Source organism: Ceratotherium simum, chromosome 2 (assembly GCF_057802395.1).
Source record: "Ceratotherium simum simum isolate JZ-2026a chromosome 2, ASM5780239v1, whole genome shotgun sequence".
NCBI lineage: Eukaryota > Metazoa > Chordata > Mammalia > Perissodactyla > Rhinocerotidae > Ceratotherium > Ceratotherium simum.
In genome coordinates this window covers 79,034,933-79,057,583 of record NC_141901.1, presented here as the reverse complement: position 1 = coordinate 79,057,583, position 22,651 = coordinate 79,034,933, and the positions used below count along the sequence as shown (strand labels likewise).

The window sequence follows — 22,651 nt, the reverse complement described above, 5'->3', positions numbered from 1 at the left end:
TTCTAAAATATTTTTTCAGTCTACATATTTTAAAGGATGGTTTGTCTGTTCCTGCTTCCCCTCTTCTTCCTCCTTGTTTTTGATCTGATTATTCCTCTTTAAATAAACTACACAAACTTCTATGATTTACTGCAGCCAAACCCATATGTCAGTGATCTTTAAGCTCAACACCATTTTTTCCTTTCTGCTGTATAGTATAATTCAAATCCAAACATGATGGTTTTAGTTTTCTAGTCACAATTTTGGACTTTTGGTTTGACAGTGGTTTTGATGGGGCTTGTAGTCTGGAAGATGCAGTTTTGATGTTTTTAACATCCTGTTTAAAAAAACTTGAAAGAGTAAAAAACGCAGTATGGATATCAAAATATTGGATTATCAAAACACCCAATGTTAATATTGAAACATAACTTGAAATTAAGGTAGCTTCTGCAAAATTGACTCCTAACCAAAAGGAATTCTTTTGTCTCTCTTTGGAGGGCATTTTCATAAAATTAAATTGAGGAATATAGCAAAATTTAACCATTGGGGAAACACCTTCTTCACTTGCTTCCACAACACTCTCTTGATTTCCTCTTCTCATTCTCCTTTACTGGGTCCTCCTTTTCCCTCCAGCTCTTCACGTGGGACTGCTCCCGAGTTCAGTCCTTGGTCTGCTTCTCTTTTTCAGTTCTTTAGCTACATTCACTATAATGGTCTGAAATACCGATGACTCCCAAATTTTGATCTCTAGCCCACACCTTTCTCTCCTGCTGCCAAATCATACATCCCAAGTGACTACTTGACAACAACGATCAGTTGACTAATAAGTGTCTCAAATTTAGTATCTCCAGAACTGAAATCTTGATCTTAACCTTCAAATTTGCTCCACCTGAAGACTCTCCCATGTCAACCGATGGTAACTTCATCCTTCCAGTCGCTTAGTTCAAAAGTCTTGGAGTCATCCTTGACGCTTCTCTTTCTCTCATGCCCTTCACTCAACTGTACCTCCCAAAAGAATCTAATCACTTCTCACTACTTCCATTAAAACTACTCTGGTTCAAGCCACTGTCATTTCCTCCTTCCTTTCACTTTCCCTCCCGTAAAGTCTATTCTCCAAAGAAGAGTCTGAGCGATGCTTTTAAAATGTAAGTCAGATCACTCCTTTTGTCAAAATCCTCCAAGAGATCTGCATCTCGTCTCACATAAAATAAAAGCCAAGGTCCTTACAATCTGTCATTCCTAACCCCTGCCCCACCTCTCCTCCTGGCCTCCACGGAGTTTCCAGAACACGCCAGGCTTGCTTCTAAGGAGCCTTGTTGTTGTATCTTTCCTTTTCCTGGACAGCTTTTCTCCTAGATAACTAACTTTTCTCAGATTAGCAGCTCTTCCCCCAGAAAACTGCATAGTTTACCCCATTACCTCCTTCAAATCTTTGCTCAATGTAACTTTTTAAAAGAAGCCTACCTTGAGAATCCTATCTAAAAGTTGCAAACTGCCCCTCTACCCTCACCTCATCTTCTTTTTACCCCGTTCTATTTTTTCCATACCATACATTACCCTATAGCTCACCATACTATCTATTTGTGAGCTCATTTTAGGTCTCTCTCCAGCAGAACGTAAACTCTACACAGCAAAGACCGTTTTGTTCCAATATTCTGAGGGCTTGGCACATAGCAGACGCCCAATAAAGGATTCTACGAACTCAGCATTTCACTTTCCACACAGCTAGAAAAGCCCCCTAATCTTTCCTCAAGCCTAAATTTCAGCACCTTCTTAAAGGGCTAAAGCGCATGAGGCATTCCACATTTTCCTTTAAGAACTTTTCCACCCGGAAGTAAAAGCTTAAGGAAAGAGGTCAGAGGACACAGCTATTTCCGTTTCCGTAGACGCCAAGGAGCGAACACCATGGCGAAGACCGGGGATAAGAGAGGCGGCAGCGGGAAGAAAGGTCTGAAACGCAAAGCCGCTACCGAAGAACCTCAGGAGGCCGCAGTCGCTGAGGATGGGGCAACGGAAAGCGGGGTCCAACCCCCCAGAGCGGCTGCCTTTCCCCCAGGCTTCAGCATTTCGGAGATTAAGAACAAACAGCGGCGACACTTAATGTTCACGCGGTGGAAACAGCAGCAGCGGAAGGTATGAGAGGGGCGGAGGCGGCAGGACGCGTGCGCGCTGTTCTCGCGCGGGCGCGGGGGTGGCTGGGTGGTAGTGTTGCACATGCGCGGTCACCCCTACCTGGGGGCCCGGGCGACGGTGATTTAATTCGGGCGGGTGAGGCTAAGGCACTTGTGTTCTGGTCCCCTCGCCCTGCTTTGGGGACTCGCTCTAGGTTTAGGTTTTTGCCTGAGCGTCAGGGATTCCCTTCGTTACCAACTCCTTCCTGAGTCCAGGGCTGAGAATGAAAGCAAGACGTCCCGCCCTCCTAGTAGTGAAAATTACCCTCTCTTGACACAGGAGGTAAAAGACTCCTGCTTACCGCTTCACTGCATCCACTTATCGTCCACCTACCGCCGGTTAATTCCGAAAATCTGTAATGCTGGCAGTACAGAAATCCAAAATGATGTTTCTCTGATTCCTGCAGCATCTCTTACCGAAATTAGTACTGTAAAGTTTCTAGTAACTGTCAGCGTCATCCTCATACTGTTCTGGGAGGTAAACAAATATGAGGAGATAAATCAAGCCCAAGGTCACAGTGCTCATTTGTGGTTAAATTGCAAAATTAGAAGCAAGCATTTGCTTATTTTTGCACATCATAAAAGTTCACACACACAATGCTCTTTTTGTTTGCCTGCCTCCTCTTACTAGACTTTTTTGAGGCCCTGGAGTGAGTCTTAATCATCATAAGTACCAAAGCGCTATTGAAGTACAGAGAAGGAGCATCTGACCCATTCTGGTGTGGGAGTATGGGAAAAGGGTGTCCTAGAAGACCTCTTAGGACTATAATTTCCAGTCTGAAATGGATTGAGGGTCAATAGGCAGTGGGGAAAAAAAAGTATTTTATGTTGTGTGTCAAGCGTTCTGTTCAGAAATCTCCAGAAGATACAAATTTACGGTACAGACAATCCTAACTCACAAGTTCTTAATAATTTTAAAAGTATATTTTGATTATGAAATACTTGGATAACTAGTGATGGTTTTATTGGAAACAACCTGAAAACTCATCTCTCATTCCCATTTTTAGTACTTTCCAAGAGAAGCAACCAGCATAGCCATGGTTTTCTTTAGGATGCAACTTGTTAGGAATGCAAAACAAAACAACAAAAACTTAAGTTGTTTAGATACACATTTTGCACTTTCATTTGATATGAGGTTTTACAGTAAAAGATAAACTAGTGAAATTTTAAATATTCAGACTTGCCAATTTAGATTTTTTTGAAGGAGCAAGATTTTTGCTAAAGAAATCCTATTGCTTGGCCAGCTCATTTGGTTTATAATAATTTAGGCATGAAAATCTGTCAGGATGTTTATTTTAAGACATTACAGAGATTGCTCAGTTTGAGTGTTCATAGCATTAGTAATTTGTAGCCACAGTACGTGTTTGTGATGTAAATGGTGGTTTCTTAATATTGTTCTTTTTTTTAAACCCTTTAGGAAAAGTTGGCAGCTAAGAAAAAACTTAAAAAAGAGAGAGAGGCTCTTGGTGATAAGGTAAATAAAATTTTTAGCCATCTGCTTTCTGTCTTATATTAAGGAATGCTCCCTGATAGTGTTGAATCACTTTTGTTTTAAAATTTATTGTGAAATAGTTCAGATGTATAAAAATAATATAACAAACCCTTTTCTATCCTTTACTCAGCTTAAGAAGTAATGCATTCACAAATAATATTCAAAGCCCCTTGTGTACTCCTTCCCGATTGCTTTCCCCTCCAAAGATAACCACTCATGAAATTGCTGTTTATTGTTCCCATGTACTTCTTTATTACCTTTACTGTGTATGTTTGTGTCTCTAAACAATAAACACGATGATGTTTTGCATGTTTTCAACATTTCACATAAATGGTATGTATACTTCAACTTGCTTATTTTACTTAACTTTATGTGTTTGAGAGGCAGAGACACATCTCCCTGACTTTGGGAATGAAGAAACTCCTCAGTTTAGGCCTATAGCTGGAGTTCTTGTGACTTGAAGCAAAAACTCTTTGTCAGGCAAGGCTGGGGAAAGGCAGGACAGAGCCTCTTCTGTTGTAGGGTTGGGGTGTGTAGGAATGAGAGGTGACACGGAGGATATGAATCTGTGAAGAGTGAGAATGGGAAGTGGGAAGCAGGTGAGATACCTGGATGGATATGGCAAAGAAGAGAGCAGAGATAATGCATCAAGAAAGGATTTGGCTATTTTTGTGGTATTGATAAGAAGTGAAACCTTTCTATTGAAAATTTTAAAAAGAACTACTAAATACTTCTACATTATGGCACAGCTAAGTTATTTTTATTTTGTTTCATTTTATTTATAATTAGTTCTAGGTTATGATTTATACTTTTAAAATTTTAAAAACGTGCAACTCTTCCACCCTCATCTCTTATGAGGTACCAAATAAGGATAAGTGTTTTTGAGGAAGGGAAAAATATAAAGACTGTATACAAATAAAACACTCTGCTCTTTCATGCATTTTCTTAATAGTATTAGGTTAAATCACATGAAATTACCAATATTACACTGTTTTGACTTGCACATCCGTAACAAGCAATGTTAGTCTCTCTTTTTTTTTTTGTGAGGAAGATCAGCCCTGAGCTAACATCCGATGCCAGTCCTCCTCCTTTTTGCCAAGGAAGATTGGCCCTGGGCTAACATCCGTGCCCATCTTCCTCTACTTTATGTGGGACGCCGCCACAGCATGGCTTGACAAGCAGTGCGTCATTGTGTGTCCAGGATCCGAACCTGCGAACCCTCGGGCTGTCGAAGCGGAGCTCTCGCACTTAACTGCTATGCCACCCAACCGGCCCTGTTAAGTCTATTTTTAACTCTCAGTAATCAGTCAGTTACAGCAAATTAGTATGCTGATTACCATTTGAAAATATCACCATTCTTGTTTTTTGGACTGAAAGATGACTTCCTAGAACTGCCTTGTTTAAAAAATTACTTAAAACTTAGTATTGTTTCATAGAGTAATAAAAAACAAAATCCTAAATAGTTCATCAGTTCATATTTCTGCGTATCTCTGCTAGTGTACATGTGTCTTGAATTAGTTTTTGTTAGCATATGCTTATAGTTCTGTGTTCCTGCTCCTTAGCATTTCATTTGCACAATTATCTGGTCTAAGTAAGTGTGTGTGATTGCTGATTCTAACAGTATTCCTTTTGTTAAAGTGCCACAGTCGTTACCCTGTTGTTGGACATTTGCCCTGTTTGCTGTTCATTTCCATTAACAATAGTGATAACTACATATTTCTTTGGATAAATTGCTCCCTCCTTTTGTTCCTTACCATAAATACCCCAAACTAGAATTACTAGTTCAGCAGAGAGAAACAGATTTGTAGCTTTTGTTATATATTTCTGAATAGCTTTCCGGAAGTATTGGAACAAAGCTACGTATACATGTAGTTTTGTAATTTTTTCCATTCTGTTTGATATTTTTCTTCTTAGCGGATAATTATTTTGATCCCAATTTCTTCTCTCTGCTGCTTCTGCCTGGTTTTAAGCCATTTCATTTGGTGTTAGCAATTCTTCCAGTATGTGTGTGTCTCTGCTCAAAGCGTTAAAAAGCCGCTTGGTCAATATCGTTGTTAGGATTGATGTAGCAGTGGGTTGAAATGAGGAACAGATTGAGTTTTTGAATTGTTTACAGATTTCTGTTATTCTTCCCCAACCATAATGAACAGTTAATGTAAAATACTTCTAAAACTTAATCTTTTTTCCCTTATTTAGGCACCACCAAAGCCTGTACCCAAGACCATTGACAACCAGCGAGTGTATGATGAAACGACAGTAGACCCTAATGATGAAGAGGTAGTGTTAGAAGTCTTAAATAAATTTGGATGGCCACACTTGATAAATTATCTGTTCATATGTTGACGTTTAATTTAAAGTACTGGCTGGTGAAGTTGTATAATGGACTGATTCAGCTATACTGTTGGCATATTAGTATTTGCTGTAATTATTTCATAATTAAATTTCCCAATAATGGTATAGAAAAAAGCAGTAATTATTTATTTTCTAGAAATGTATTATATTTTACACCTAGGTAAAGTTTTTATTTGTCATTTAATCTCTGTATAGTACTTCAAATTTTTTTTATATCATTTGAAAAACATTCCTCATACTATAGATTTTTTGCAGTACTTGTTAGACATTTTAATACCTGAGGATAACATTTGGTAGTATTTTTTGTGTCCTCATAAAACTCTTGGTTCAAGATAATCTTCCCCTTTTCACATTTTCCCTTTAAATAGTTTGCGACAATACAGTGAGAGAATCAAGGTTTTAAGAACTTTGTATATATTTTTTTAATTTTTGTACAGGAAACTTGGTTTTGTTATGTTTGTTTGCTTTCAAACAGTGCTATTATCAACATTCTTTCACATCTCTCCTGGTATAGTCATTCATTCAGTCAGTCGGTTCTCCACTAAATATTTATTGATTGCCTGCTATGTATTGGGATCTCTTTTAGGGACTTGAGATCCATCGGTGCACAGAACACTCTCAAACTCTCACACATAGACACATGAAATTTCTGCCTGCTCAGAGTTTACATTCTAGGAAGAGAGACAATAAGCATAATAAATAAATTGTCATACGTTAGCCGATGATAGGTTACTCAACTTAAAAAATAGGGTAGAGGAGCTTCAGGACTACCTGGAATAGAGAGAGTTTGCAATTTTATATATATAGGAGTGCATGTGTGTGTACATTTTATTTTGACATAATTTCTGACTTAATAGAAAAGTAGGAATTCGTGTATATCTTTCACCCAGATTTCCTAAGTGTTAAATTGTACCATACTTGGTTTTCATTTATATTCTCTCTGAAATGCTTGAGAGTAAGTGGCAGACATGAGACTCCTTTACTCTTATATACTTTAGTGTGTTTTACCTGTAAACGAGTGTGCTTTTTAATAAGCACAGTGTACCGTTATCAAAATCAGACAATTAAAATTAATATAATCTGTATATTAGATTTATTCAGACGCCACCAGTTTTGACCCAATGATGTCATTTTTAGCAAAAGAAAAATCCAAGCTCATGTATTCCTTTCCATTATAATGACTCTTTAACCTCCTTTAATTTGGAACATTCCTCAGACATTTTTTGCTTTTAATGATATTGACTTTTTTGAAGAGTACAGACCAGATATTCTTGTAGAATCTCACTAAATATGAGTTTGATGTTTGCTCGTGATTATATTCAGTTTATGTACTTTTGACAAGAATACTACAGATGTGATGTTATGTTCTTTTCAGTGCCTCTTACTAGTCACATATTGTTGATTTTCCCATTACTGGCTATGTTAACTTGCATCCATTGATCAAAGTAATGTCTGCCAGGTTTCTCCACCATAGCTACTATTTTTCCCTTTGTAATTAATAAGTATTGGGTGGGGGGAGATACTTTGAGATTATGTCAATATATGTTACTCTTTAAACTTTCACTGAAGATGTTGCAGTTACAAATAATTTTTTTCCAGCCTGATAGGTAAGAAATTATATCTCAGTGTAGTTTTAATTTGCTGTTTTCTAGTTATGAATGGGGTTGAACATATTTTCATGTTTTCTTCCTTTTTAATCAATTATTTGTTCGTGTCTCTTGCCCATTTTTCTGTTGGTTAGAGTTGCAATTTTATATGCAGCGACCAGGTAGGCTTCATTGAGAAGATGACCTTTTAACAAAGACTTTTAAGGATGTAAAGAAATTAGCCATCTTTGGGTGAAAAGTACTCCAGGATGGGGGAGCAGCCAATGCAAAAGCTCTAAGGCAGGAGCATGCTTACTATGTTTTTGAGGCACAGCAAGGAGGCCAGCAGGGTGAAATTAAGTGAGCAAGGGGAGAGTTGTAGAAGAGGTGCCAGGAAAGTATGGGAAAGGGAAGAGGCCAGATCAGTGACTTGCCTGGCCATTTTGAGGACTTTGGCTTTTACATTTAGTGAAATGAGGAGCCATTGGATGGTTTTGAACAGAGGAGTGATGTGGTCGGACTTAATTTTTAAAAGTTAATTGGTTGCTGTTCTGAGAATATAATTAGAGAAGTAAACAGACTAGTTAGGAAGCTACTAAAGTAATCCAGGAAAGAGGTGATGATGATGATGATGACTTGGACCAGGGTAGTTACAGTGAGTGTTGAGAATTATTCTGATTCTGAGGTTTTGGGGTTTTTTTCTGGGAGTGTCTTGAAATTAGAATCACTAGAATTTTTTGGATATGGGGTGTGAGAGAAAGAGGATTCAAAGATGGTATTCAGATTTTTAACCTGAGCGATTAGAAGCATGGAATTGTCATTGACTAGACATGGAGGACGTCTTGGCTGGAGACAAATTGGGAATCATAGGCATATAAAGGCTACATATTTATAAAAGTTTCTCTAAATATTTGCTTAAGGTAAGAATTTGTTGGGTCGTGGGGTGTGTAAATGTTCAACTTTACATGATGGTGCCAAAATGTTTTCCAAAATAGTGGTTGTATCCTTTTGTCCTCCGTAGTATAAGAGCAATGTTTCTGGTCATCTACATTCAGACGAGTGATAAAGGGCTGACTCATTGTGGTTTGAGTTTGCATTTCCCTGATTCCTAATGTGATTGAGCATCTTTTCATGGGTATATTGTGTTTTCAATAGAGAGATGGCCAGCTTATGTCTTTTGCCCAATTTTCCATCCTGTATTATATTTTACTGATTTGCAGAACTTTATAATTTAGATACTAAACCATTACGTGTGTTACAAGTATCTTCCAATTTGTGGATTCTCTTTTTACCTTCTCTATGGTGTCTTTTGATGAACAAAAGTCCTTAATATAGTTGGGATTTAAACTTTTTAAATATTTAATGCTTTTTGTCATATTTAAGAAATCTTTCTCTATCCTGTGATGATATATTCTCATATTTTTTTTCCTAAAAGAATTGAAGAGTTGCCTTTCACATTTATGTACTTAAGCATTTCTCTGTTTGGTGTGAGAAGGGAAACCAATTTCTTTCTTTCTTCCCCTGCCCTCTCTCTCCTCTCCCTACATATCACCAGTTTCCCCAGCCCTCTTTTTGGAGTAGTGCAACCTTTCCCCACAGTGAATTGTAATGCTGTGTCATATATCAGGTATCCATATCAGCTGGGCCTTTTTCTGGGCTTTCTATTTTCTTAAGGCAATTGGTCACTGTATCAGTTTTTCACTTTCTTAATTATTTAGCTTCGTGATAAGTTTTGATATCTGTTAGGGCGAGACGCCTCTCCCCACCCCTATCCTCAGATCCCTGTCTACAGGAGTGTTCTCTGCCTGCACTTTTGCTCTTCCATATAAAATTATAAATTGCTCTAAATCAGATCAGTGATTTTAAGGATCTCTCTACATATTGCTTCATTTAGGTCTTTAAATACTGAAAATGTATTTCAATGAATTTCATAATTTTCTTCATACAAGTTTTACACATAAATCTTGTCAGAGATATTCCTGCTTAACTTACGTTTCTTCTTATTAGTATAATACTAATCACATCTTTTTGAAAATTGTTTTATTTGCTGGTTTATAAAAATAGAGTTGATTTTTGGATAGTGGTCTTCTAACCAGTGGTTTACCAAATTCATTTCTAATAATTTGTTTGAATATTGTTTTCGTTTCATGTTTATTCATTTCTACAAGTAAATTTTGTTTCTTACTTTCAATCCATTAACAGTTTATTTCTCCCCCTACCCCACTTTTTTGCTGACTGGAACCTCCAGCATAATGTCAAATAAATAGAAAAAACAATAATGGCGTCTGTGCCATGTTCCTGATTTTAAAGAGAATACTTCTAATATGTCATCATTAATATTTTGCCATTAATGGTAGATTCTCCTTATGAGTTAAGGAAATTCCATTTATTCTTTTTTTGCTGGGGATTTTTTTGTTTGTTTTGTCATGAATGGATGTAGAATGTTATCAGATGCTTTTTCTGTAAATATTGAGATAATTATGCACTTTTTCTGCAGACATTGAGACGAGTATGCAGTTTTCTCCTTTATTGCACTAATGTAGTAAATGAAATAGATTTTCTAATGTTAAACCTCTTTTGCATTCTTGGGATAAATCCAGTTTACCTATGATGTTTTATCTTTTTTTTATGCATTGTTTCAGTTTGTTAATACTTTGCTTAGAATATGTATATCTGTGTTCATGAGTGAGACTGCAGTAATGTCCCCTTTTCATTCCTTATATTATTTACATGGGCTTTTCACCAGAGATGTATCTATTTTGTTATTCTTTTCAAACTACTTTTTTCTTTGATCCTCTTGTTGAATCTTTGTTTTCTAATTCATTTATATCTCCCCTTATCTTTATTGTTTTTCTTCTACACTGTGAGTTTATTCTGTTTTTATTTATTTGATTGATTAGCTCATCTTTCATCTTTTTTTCTAATTTGAGCAGTGAAGGCCACAAAATTCCCTCTATGTACCACTTTTTGTATAGCCTACAACTTTTAAGATGTGTTACTTTCATTATTGTTCAAATCTTCGGTATCTCTTTTTTTTTTTTTTTTTTTTTTGGTGAAGATTAGCCCTGAGCTAACATCCGTTGCCAATCCTCCTCTTTTGCTGAGGAAGATTGGCCCTGGGCAAATATCCGTGCCCATCTTCCTCTGCTTTATATGGGACGGCACCACGGCATGGCTTGACAAGCAGTGTGTCGGTCCACACCAGGGATCTGAACCTGCAACTGGGCCGCCAAAGCGGAGCATGTGAACTTCATCACGCCACTGGGCCGGCCCCTTCAGTAATGTCTTTTAATGGAAGATTTGCTGATTTCTTATAATTTCATTAGTTTTTTGTTTGATGTATTTTTTTATTTCATTAGTTTCCCCCAGATCCTTATTATTTCTTTTCTTCTGCTTACCTAGGGTTTCATTTGATCTTCTTTTTATAGCTTCTAAAGATGGAAGCTTAGATTATTGATTTTATACTTTTCTTTCTTCCTAATATAAGCATATAAAGCTCTTGTTTTCCTCCTGAGCATTGCTTCAACCACATCCCATAAATTTTGATATGTTTATTGTGTTTTCATTTTCATTCTGTTCAAGATATTTTCTAATTTCTCTTGTGATTTCTTCTTTGGCTCATCGATTTTTAAGTGTATTCTTTAATTTCTAAATATTTGAGGATTTCCCAGATTTCTTTCTTCTGTTGATTTCTGATTTAATTTTATTGTGGTTGTGGAACATACTTTGTTTGATTTTAGTCCTTTTTAATTGAAGAGACTGTTTTATGTCCTGGTATATGATCAGTTCTGGACAATGATCTGTGTGCCCTTGGAAAACGTGTATTCTCCTGTTTTGAGGTAGATTGCTATAAGAGTTGTTTCAAGTTCATTGATTATGGCTTCTATATTCTTGCTGAATTTCTGTCTAGTTTTATCAGTTACTGAGAGAGGAGTATTGACATTTCCAACTATAATTGTTGAATTATTCATTTCTTTCATTCCTTTCAATCTTGCTTCATGTTTTTTGGGGGATTCTTTTGTTAGACGCATATACATTTGTAATTATTATATCTTCCTGATGTATTGACCCATAATCCAATATAAAATGCCCCTTATTTTCCCTAGCAATATTTCTTTTCTTAATGTCCATTTTGTCTGATGTACATATAGCTACTTAACCTGTCTTATGGTTACTGTTTGCATGGTATGTCTTTTTTTTCCTGTGCTTTTATTTTCAACCAATTTGTGTCTTTGAATTTCAAGAGTCACTTACAGATACCATGTGGTTGGATATTGCTTTTTTATTCAGTCTAACAATTAATATTTAATGTTAATTATTGATGTAGATTTATATCAGCCATTTTGCTTTTTTTTAACATATGTTATATCTTTATTTTTCTTCTATTCCTCCTTGACTGCTTCCTTTTTATTAAATAAATATTTTTTAGTATGCTATTTTAATTCCTCTTAATCATTTAAGCTATATATGTAGTTATTTTTTTAGTGCTTGCTCTAGGAATTACAGCATGCATTTTTTATTTATCGCAATCCACCTCAAGTAAATATTGACATAATTCTCCTAAAATATAGCAAGTTTGCACCAGTATAGCTTCTTTTCTTCCACTATTGTTTGTGCTGTTACTGTCATTTGTATGTCTGTGTGTGTTGTAAACCTGGTGTTGTAATTACTGCTTTAAACAATCTCATGTTTTTTTAAAGAAATTAAGAGTGTACAGACACCCAGAGTCTTATATGTTTACTTTCATATTTACCATTTACAGTGCTCTTCTTTCCTTCATCTGGATCCGAGTTACCACCTGGTGTCATTTTCTTTCAGCTTGTAGGATTTCCTTAGGTCTTTGTTTATATAGAAGATCTAATAGCTAATTATTTCAGTTTTTGTTTATCTGAAAATGTGCTTATTTTGCCTTCATTTTTGAAAGATAATTTTGCAGGATATAGAATTCTTGGTTGACTTTTGTTTTTCTTTTAGTGCTTTGAATATATTCCATTGTATTTTGACCTTCATTATTTCTGATGAGAAATCAGCCATTAATCATCATTGTTTCCCTGTACATGATTTATTTTTCTCTTATTTCTTTCAAAATTTTCTCTGATTTTGGCTTTTAGCAGTTTGACTCTGATGTGTTGGGGTAATTTTCTTTCTTTTCATCCTACTTGGGGTTTGATGAGCTTGGATCTGTAAGTTATAGAGCTTTTCATCAAATTTGGGGAGTTTTCAGCCATTATTTCTTCAAAATATTTTTTTCTGCCCCTTTCACTCCTCTCTTTATGGGAATCCCTTTTCACACACTGTTGAAATGGTGAACATTGTCCTACAAGTTTCTCCAGCCTTGGTCCTTTTTCTATGATTCTTTATTGTACAGATTGGATAATATTTATTAAGCTTTTTTTAGTTCATTGATTTTTCTGCCATCTCAGATATGCTATTAAGTCCATATTTTCCTTTAATTCCTTGAATATATTTATTATAGCTGCTTTAAAATTTTTGCTAAATTCGACATCTGCACCCACTCAGAATCAGTTTTTATTGACTGCTTTTTTCCTGATTATAGCTCATACCTTCCTGTTTCTTTGCATATCTAATTTTTTGGTTGAAAATGGGACATTTTAGATAACATATTGCAGTATCTCTGGATTGTTTTATTTTTTAAGCATTGTCAGGTTTTTTTGTTTTAGTAATTTGCCTAGACTTAAACTGTGGAATCTGTTTCCCTGACAGTGGCGCTATGTCTCTACTTGTTTTTTTTTTTTGTCATTTTTAACCTGACTCCCTAGGGATTGTCCCTGTGTGTAGGTGGCTTAATGGTCAGCCAGTGATTTGGACAGAGGTTGTGTTGAGACACCTTGAGCCACTAAGACATACATACCTTCTGCCAACTGAGCTGTGTGTGTTGAGGAATTCATCCAAAGCTGGAGCCAGTTCTCAAGTTTCCCTTGCCTTTCATGTGCACTGGATTCTCACGTCTCTCCCATTGGAGTTTAGCTGTCAGCCAGAGATTTGTGGGGAGATTATTTCAGCCCCTCTATGGCTCTTTCACTTCCAGAGCTCTCTTTTAAATTTCTGGCTGGTCCACACCTACCCTGAACTAGGCCTATAACCTTAGACTGGCAAAGCTAGGGTTTTCATATGTACACCCTCTCCCACCCTGAATCGAGTCCACCACCTATGGATTCAAGATTGCTGGTTCTTGTCTACCATCAGACCTGAAGTTGGTAAAGTTAACTGTTTTCACCAACCCGTTGATGGGGGAAATGGAATAGCTCTAGGCAAGATTCCTGATATTCGTGTCTACAGCTATAGCCATTTTTCAAGAATAAACACATCTCAGTTTGTGTCCTGAAGTTGTTTTTGATAGTTTTTTCCAGTTTTATACTTGTATTCTACAGAGGGGAAGTCACGCAATGTCTTCATGTTGCTATTAAGTCCTACCTGGTCTTTCTTTTTAAATCCTTTATCAGCTAGGTAGTCATTGTCATAGATTCCTTCTAGAACTACTTTTAAAATTCTGGCCCAGTAGAGTATTTGATGTAAAATTCTCTCTTTTTCTGTTCTCAGGTTGCATATGATGAAGCTACAGATGAATTTGCTTCTTACTTCAACAGGCAAACTTCTCCCAAGATTCTCATCACGACATCAGATAGACCTCATGGGGTAATAAATACATCAATTAGTACAGTTCTTGAATCCCTAATTTCCTTATATTACTTAGACTATTTAAAAGAACTCTGTTCAGAAGAGTTAAATTATTAGTAATTGCCTTAGATAACGCCTTCGAATAAGCCAAATAAAATGTAGTACTGGTGATTTGTGGTTCGCTAAGCACCTATTCTTCAGGATAGAGTTTCTCAACTTTAGCAATGTTAACATTTTGGGCTGTATAATTTTTGTTCCGGGGGTTGTCCTGTTCATTGTAGGATGTTTAGCAGCATCCCTGGCCTCTCTCCACTAGATACCAGTAGCAGCCATCCCCCACCCCACCACTAGTCGTAACCACCAAAAATATTTTCAGACATTGCCAGAAGTCCCCTGGTGGGGCAGAATCACCCCCAGGTTGAGAACCATTGCTTTAGGATGATCAGCCTTTGATAAAGGATGAAGCACTATTCAGCTTTCATTCTTCCCCTAGCCTTGCTCTCTGTTCATAACACTATCGTACAATAATCATTACTCCTTTCCTTACAAATGTATGCCGTATAAGATTTTTCTTTTTCACTTGAGGATTTTTGTAATTTTGTTTTACAGAGAACAGTACGACTCTGTGAACAGCTATCCACAGTTATACCAAATTCACATGTGTATTACAGAAGAGGACTGGCTCTGAAAAAAATTATTCCACAGTGTATCTCAAGAGATTTCACAGATCTAATTGTTATTAATGAAGATCGTAAAACACCAAGTATCCTTTGTTTTTTAAGGAAGGGGTCCTGTCTTACCTTCACTCCCATTTAAAATATGTTTAAAAGAATAAGGAAATATTCCCTATAACTTTCAAAACATAATTTTTTTAAACCAGAAAATTATGTATCTCTAGCCAAGATTCTATGAACTAGTTTTTCCTTTTCATTCAGCAAACATTCATCAAGCACAGCCTCTAGGCAAGACATAATTTTAATCTGTAGTAAAAGATATAGAGATGAGCAAGAGACAGCTTCTGGGAATTCATAATTTAGTAGGAGAAAACAGACATATAAACTAACAAAAATATAGTATGGGTAGTACAGTTAAAGAGAGAAATACAGGATACAATGCATACTCTGAGTGGTAAAATCTGCCCTGGAGATGTCAGGGAGGAAGGACTTGACAGAGAAAGATGCTTAAGCTCAGTCTACGTGGATAAGGGTGAATGAGGTGAATAAGGTAGAGGAAGAATGTCCAGTGCAGAGAGAAGACCAAAATTGAACGATAGAGGCGTGAAAGAGCTGACCTAGTTGGAGATCTGCAAATAGTTTGATATGGCTAGATTTTATGTTGCAAGAGGTGGTATCACAGGATTACATTTTGAGCACATATTATGTATTTGCCAGTGTTTCAGATGCCAAGAATAATCTGTCCTTTTTCTATGAGTCTCAGATTCAAGGTGAATGTGTCACCTGAACCCAAAGTACTACTTGTTTTGAGATAAGAGATCACATAAAGGATGCCTAGATTTGTTCTTGTTGCTGTTGTTTTATTTATCGAGTGGTGGCTGTGAATTCAGTAACTTTAAAGATGATCAATTGAATGGGTCAAAATTATTAAAACAAAATTATTAAGAATTTGCAAAAAATATAAATGACTTTCCTACTGTCAGGATAATATATATATATAGTAAATATATGTATAAATATATATAAAAGATGTATTAAAAGCTATTTTTTAAAAATCTAAATAACTTTATAGCTTTTGTTGTTTTCAATAGAAGTTAATGACATTATCCACTTGTACTAGTTGCTCTCCAGAAACTAAAACAGACTTAAACTAGGTTTGTAGTGTGGTGTCTTGTTGGCCAGATGTTGATTTGGCTTGGATTGTGGGTTAATGTACCAAAGAAAACTAAAACTTCTTAAATACTTAACTATTCCAGAAAAGATCTGTTTTAAGGTAGTTGCTGCCTTTTTAAAACTACCCCCTAAAATAAAGTGGCAAGGTCAGTTTTCCTCTCTTTTTATTTTTGGCAGTTCAAAAATCATCATCATTTCAAGGCTGCTAGTAACTGTTTGCTAAGAAGCAGATATTCATCAATTCGATAAACATTCTATCCTTGTTTTATCTGAGGCATTTTATTATAGGTATACAAGTTTTGCTTATACCATCTATTGCTTTTAGAAAGCTTACATTCTCTTTTCTTTGTAAAATTGTATTGTCTTTTTACCTAAAATGTATTAATAGTTTTCTGTTTACCATATTGGACACCTTGTAGGATAAGTTAACCATCAGGTAATTAAGGTACCATCAGTATGCAGATCTGATTTATATTAAGGAAATAACTAGGCTAATTAAGTAATTTAATCCAAATATGAAATTGCCTATTCCCATGCACATAAACATACACACACACACATTATGTGTATATCCCACGATTTTTGGATACAGAATTATACAGCAGTTTCTAAAAGTCCTAATGAATGGAATTTTATAAATATAATCCTGCCTGGATGTGTTGATTTTTATAATTTCAAAGATACTTACTTTACTTTCTTTTTTTTTTTTTTTAATTTTATTTATTTATTTTTCCCCCCAAAGCCCCAGTAGATAGCTGCATGTCATAGCTGCACATCCTTCTAGTTGCTGTATATGGGACGCGGCCTCAGCATGGCCAGAGAAGCAGTGCGTCGGTGTGTGCCCGGGATCCGAACCCAGGCCGCCAGCAGCGGAGCGTGGGCACTTAACCGCTAAGCCATAGGGCCGGCCCTTCACTTTCTTTTCTGATTGATAGCCAGTAATACAGCTGATGGCAAAGTATTGGTGAAAGATGCTGGGAAAGCAGATCTCTTAATTTGCTTTTGTCTTCTCTGTTAACAGAAAATGAACTTCAGACTAATAAGGACATTGGTAAGAGGGGATTGGAAGTCCATCTTGGATAAAGAGATTGTAAGATAAGGTCTAGAAACTCTGAATGAGGTCAGATATCCTGGCTTCAAAGAATATCTGCACAAACTTGTAAATGAAGACTGTGCTACTCTGAGGAAGATATGAGACAGGCAAATGGAGTTAGGGTTTTTAAAGGACGGAGGGGGAAAGAGGACTACTGGTTAATCTTTGCCATGATCCAGAAAAAAAATGTAGAATAATTAAAGAAAGAATAATTTGTAAGCACCTAATAAGAATAGTGGTGATTCTTAGAGACTTAACATGGGCTCAAAATGACAAATCATGACTCCTAATGATGACACTTGGAGAAAAGTTGAAAGAATTGAGGACATTCAGCCTATGGGTGATTAGAATCTGGGAACATGACAGCTGTCTAAAGATATGGAAAGTGCTGAATGGTGGAAATTTAGAGGAATATAAATTTTGACTTATTTTAGAAAAGAATTTTGTCAGCTAAACTGTAGCCTAGTGGCTTTGGGTCAGACAGATGTGATGTCAGATATAGACTTTATTACTTGCTACTTTTGTGACTTTAGTAAAATTTCTTAGCCACTCAGTTTTCTCATATTTTAAATGTAGGAAATAATACCTATCTTCAGGGTTCCCACAAGGATCACATTAAATGTGTTATGTTTCTAAGGCATAGTGCCTGGCCTGTATTAGGCATTTTAGTAAATGTTGAGGTGTAGTGGGACCATGGAGGCTTTTCCTGGACAGACAGTCATCCTATATTCATTATTTCTAAATGGAAATTTGAGGTAGGATAATTCATTGTGCTATACTCGTGACAGCTTTGGATGTTTTGCATTCCTGGCCAGTTTCACCTCAGTCATCATGACAAACAAAATGCCTCTATACATTTCCAAATTCGAGCAGCTGCCAGTCAAGGGCTTGGGCACTGGTGTAATCCCACCCCAGTTGAGATCTACTGCCACCTGCCTCTGAAACTTGGACTAATTTACCTGACCCTTCTCAGCCTCTTTTCCTCATTACTGAAATAGGGATAATGACTCCTATTTTGCATGGTTTGTGTTGGAGATTAGCAATAATATAAATAAACCTTTTCATACAGTGCAGGTACTTAGGAATTGGTAAGTTTGGATTTTGTAGTTTGCTTTTGACACAAACCACAATTTAGTGGGAATGTTCTAGAAGGCATTCAAGCATTGATTTAGGTTTCAAGAAATGACCTTTACCTCTCTTAATCCCCTTAAAAGATTTTTATGATTTTTTTCAATGTGCAAGTGATACTGTTGACTGTACCTCGTGCAGTTGAACCTGTGGCAAATCTTTGAAAAGGAGGAAAGAATTCAAACAATTACTGATAATCTGCTATGCGGTAGGCACTAGTATCTGTCAAAAACAGATCTGTCTTCCAAGAGCTAATAGATTTGTTGGGAAGAAAGGCATTTACATGACTATAACTCAAATAAGTGACAAGTGCTCTAGTAAGTAACAGTGAGCTGAGAAGATGTAGAGCTTAATTTTGACTGTGAAGAGAGGTGGCATTTGAAGTGGGCCTTGATGAGTAAAATATTGCAGGTATTTGAAATAGCATGAGCAAAAAATACATGATAGGATTAATGTGTATGGTGTATAAGAGACTGTGTCAGTGCCTACCAGTTAGGAGAAACAGCATGGGGAGATACAAGTTACGAACGTAGTTTGGAGCCACATTAGGGGTGCCACACTGATGTCTTTATTCTGTAGATGAGTGTGGGCTGAGAGTAGTTTGAAATTGGCTACAGCTGTCAAGACTCAAGGTTATCTAGTTTGTTTTTCGCTTAGCATGTGAGAATCTATGGTGCAGATACAATAACATAGCCAAGTCCCATAGCTTGTTACTTATAGAACCAAGGCCTAAATCCATACTTGATTTACAGTCTGTTTTAGAAGATGTACTTGAAATGGTGAGAGAGAGGTAAGACCAACCAGGATACTGTTTTAATAATCTAGGTGGAAAATCTCAAGGACCTTAATTAAGACAGTAACAGTAAGGGTGAAGAGGAGACGTAGAAGGTAAAAGCAATAAATAGGATTTGGTGGGAGAGGAGGAAACTGAAGATAGCCATAGTTTCATCTCTGGATGAATGGAAGAGTGTGATGCCATTATAAAAAGATGGCAATGTTTTATAAAACTCATTGTGTGCACATGATCTCCTTTTAAGGAGATGTGCAAAAGATCTCCTTTTACGGTTCAGTATTTGAAAGAATCAAATTGTGCTACAGAGATTTGAGGAATGTTATATAGGTAGTAATCTTAGTTTGCCAGGACTTTTAAAACCCTTGGGCTGCTAACCCTGCTGAGTAGATAGGTGTCTTATATTTAATTTGTAGTTTAGAGTGTCTAGCACAATTCTGTGTTCATGGTAGACAATCAGTAAATACTTATTAGTTGGTTGATTTTCATTTGTGGTACAGTAATCTCAAGAGTAAAAGCTTGTCTCTTAAACACTAATAACCTTGGTTTCAAGAAGAGAACTTAGGAGTGTCTGGTCTTTTGGGATGATATTCAAAGCTGACAGCATATCCTTATCTTACAAATATATGAAACAAATGTATATACAAACATATAAAAGGTACATCTTTAGGGTTTTAAAGCCTCTGAACATTCTATTTACAATGCTACAATTATTCTAGAATCCCATCCTGTCTTATCATTCTTGTTAGAGTAGTGGACATTAAATAGTTTTTTTCATCTGCTTTAGTTGAATGCCCAACATAACCCTATTGAGGGTGATGATGAGCTATTTATCATATTGTGAAAAGAGAAACAGGACAACTATAGGTTAATCTATTTTTCTGAAAAATTTAGGTTGACTTATGGGTCTTGAGTTTGGGGTACGGTAAGAAAATTTCCATTAACCCAGAGGAATACATGCACCCACCTATTCCTAGCTACAGATTTTTAGGAGCCTTTGGGCATCCAGAGGACCAATTATTTAAACAATTTAAGATTTAGATTACAGAGTTCAACGTATTCTTAGCTTTATGAACAGATGGATTAATTTTGAGCCACTTGCCAAATGGCCCAACTGCTCATTTTAAAATGAGCAGTGTTCGTCTGCGTAAAGAAATTAAGGTAAGTTTTAATTGCATTCCTTGACTGGCATTGGTCTCCTCATAGTATTTGACTGGTAGGTAATTTATAGATCTGATTGATTTTAATAATGGCATTTGCTCTCCTGATTAAAGCAATAGTTTTATCTACTGACAGTTTTCTTGTGAGATTGTAATTGAGTTAAGGCAGACAGGCAAATAGCCTTCATTACTAGAAACATGTTACTTTTCTAATAGGATTTTCTTTATGTTGCATTCACGGCATATAAAATAATTTTAGATACATCTTATTTCATGGGTTTGATAAGCCATCTGTGGTAGTTGGTCATTAAGCAGGAGAATAACTTTCAAGTTTTTCAAATTTGTCTTGTAAATTCTAAAACTTTAAATTGCAGTGAGATATGGTTTTGCCAATTAACTTAGTTATTATGATTTTTCATCATTTTTCTAGAGAAGAGGCAAGGACCCCACAGAACACAGACCTGAAATAATTCTGAATAATTTTACAACACGGCTGGGTCATTCTATTGGACGTATGTTTGCATCTCTCTTTCCCCATAACCCTCAGTTTATTGGAAGGCAGGTTGCCACGTTCCACAATCAACGAGATTATATCTTCTTCAGATTTCACAGGTGAGGAAGATACTTGACCTCCTTGGGCTTTGACTTCAATCATGAAATAACATTTTCAATATAATCCTGTTTTCTAATGTATTGTGACAAGTATTGTAGATGAGAAATAAATTATCTTTTGAACCTTGTCATAATGTGAAAGAAATAACAGTTGGGTTCATTCAGACTAATTTCCTTAAAACTCTCTTATCTTTGAAGATACATATTCAAGAGTGAAAAGAAGGTGGGAATTCAGGAACTTGGACCACGTTTTACCTTAAAATTAAGATCTCTTCAGAAAGGGACCTTTGACTCTAAATATGGAGAATATGAATGGGTCCATAAGGTATGTGCTTACTCTTTGAAAAGCCATTTAGGTAATTTTTAAAGTGTGGAATGAGAAGGAAACCATGTACTTTAAGCTTCGGGTGTTTATCCCTTAAGTTACACTTTTGAATTTCTTTCCCCACGAGCTAGAAAGAACCAATCTCTGATACGGTGTTTGGGTCTGGTGACTAATCTTGGTTCATCCGAAGTATCCCAAAGATCAGTGGTTCTCAAAGTGGGACCAGCAACAGCACCTAAGAAACCTGTTAAGAAGGCAAATTTTGGGGCCACAGACCTACTGAATCAGCAACTTAGGGAGTGGGACTCAGCAATCTGTTTATAAGCCTGTGTTATAACATGATTCTGCTGCATTCTTGAGAACTATTTCTATAGAGGTTTTGTAGAAGTTCGGAGATCCTCCTCCTAAGTCATAAATGAAAACTTCAGTATTTTAAAACATGTCCTCTTTTTTGTCTAGTAAGCAGAATTTCACTTAAGTATGATAAAATTTTATACACAAATATATTGGAACAGTAACTTCCAATACCTTTTATATTAGACCTAAAGACTGACTATTCAGTCTGAGACAAACCCATCGTTTTTTAGCATTGTTAATTATGGATTGTTCATACTAACTTTTTTTTTCCCTTTCAGCCCCGGGAAATGGATACAAGTAGAAGAAAATTCCATTTGTAAAGTACTGAGGGAATAGTATTAGAATTTACTGAACAGGCCTATTTTCATTTTGTGACAGAAGACCCTTTTCAAAATGGCATTTACTGATTGCATAAACCTTCTTTCATGTCTGGACAAATTACCAAGTGCCATGAATTGCTATTCCCTGTTTATGTAGCAGATACAAATAAAAGTCATTTTGGTAAGAGTTTAGAAGTTGTGATTTAGGTTTCCTAAAACTTGTCTTAGGTTGGAATCAGGATTCAAACTAACTTTCCCACTTGTGCTTTCCCAGAACATGTGGGCTAGAGAGAGACAGTACTTGGTAGATACGTGTAACCCACTGGTTTTCTACCATACTAATCTTGGATCAGGCACATAGTTTTTTTTGTTTTCTGAATGAATATACATTGGAAGCCAGATTTCTGGGATGTTTTAACAGTCCCTTAAGCCTTTCAGAAGGGTAGAAGTTTTAAAGCAAGTGATTTACCAAGGACTTAAAGCTGTAAATTATTGAAGCTAATCTTTGGTTCCTTTTTTCTTGCTCCTTTGTACCTCATTATATTGTAGTTTAGTATTCCAATTAGGAATTGTCTCAAGCTCTAAAGTTTTTCTTAGATCTTCTAATGGAATTCTATGTCCAGTGTTTTCTCTACTATTCTCACTAGGAGAGACATCTGTTCTGAAGTAATTAACTTTTAGGTGTAATGGTAATACCCCTAACAAAGGAGTTTATTAGAAATATTTATTATTAAAGGAAAACCCTGTAAATAGCTCATGGATAGAAACTGTAGAATTATTAGCAGCCTCTTCCTGACCCT

At 36.2% G+C, this 22,651-nt stretch overlaps 2 protein-coding genes across 2 annotated transcripts in view; one reads left to right on the top strand and one right to left on the bottom strand.

The window, feature by feature from the left end:
- The window catches only part of LOC101407785 (uricase), a 92,041-nt gene extending 90,168 nt beyond the window's left edge, over window positions 1-1,873 (bottom strand). Inside the window, exon 1 of the mRNA XM_087448352.1 lies at window positions 535-1,873. The gene's annotated coding sequence lies outside the window, so the exon portion shown is untranslated. The remainder of the gene's footprint in view (window positions 1-534) is intronic.
- RPF1 (ribosome production factor 1 homolog) lies at window positions 1,868-22,038 on the top strand. Its single transcript, XM_004431549.3, has 9 exons — window positions 1,868-2,112; window positions 3,568-3,624; window positions 5,839-5,919; window positions 14,142-14,237; window positions 14,829-14,982; window positions 20,156-20,238; window positions 20,668-20,849; window positions 21,048-21,174; window positions 21,810-22,038. Exons 1-9 carry the CDS (start codon window positions 1,885-1,887, stop codon window positions 21,849-21,851), a joined length of 1,050 nt encoding a protein of 349 aa, XP_004431606.1. The 5' UTR covers window positions 1,868-1,884; the 3' UTR covers window positions 21,852-22,038.
- The last annotated feature ends 613 nt before the right edge of the window (window positions 22,039-22,651 follow it).

Excerpts from the sequence above, each read along its gene's own strand:
- RPF1 (XM_004431549.3), top strand. The coding sequence starts at position 1,885 with ATGGCGAAGACCGGGGATAAGAGAGGCGGCAGCGGGAAGAAAGGTCTG. Across the intron at positions 20,239-20,667 it reads GTCTGCGTAAAGAAATTAAG|AGAAGAGGCAAGGACCCCAC; the intron begins GTAAGTTTTAAT and ends TCATTTTTCTAG. Across the intron at positions 21,175-21,809 it reads AATATGAATGGGTCCATAAG|CCCCGGGAAATGGATACAAG; the intron begins GTATGTGCTTAC and ends TTTCCCTTTCAG.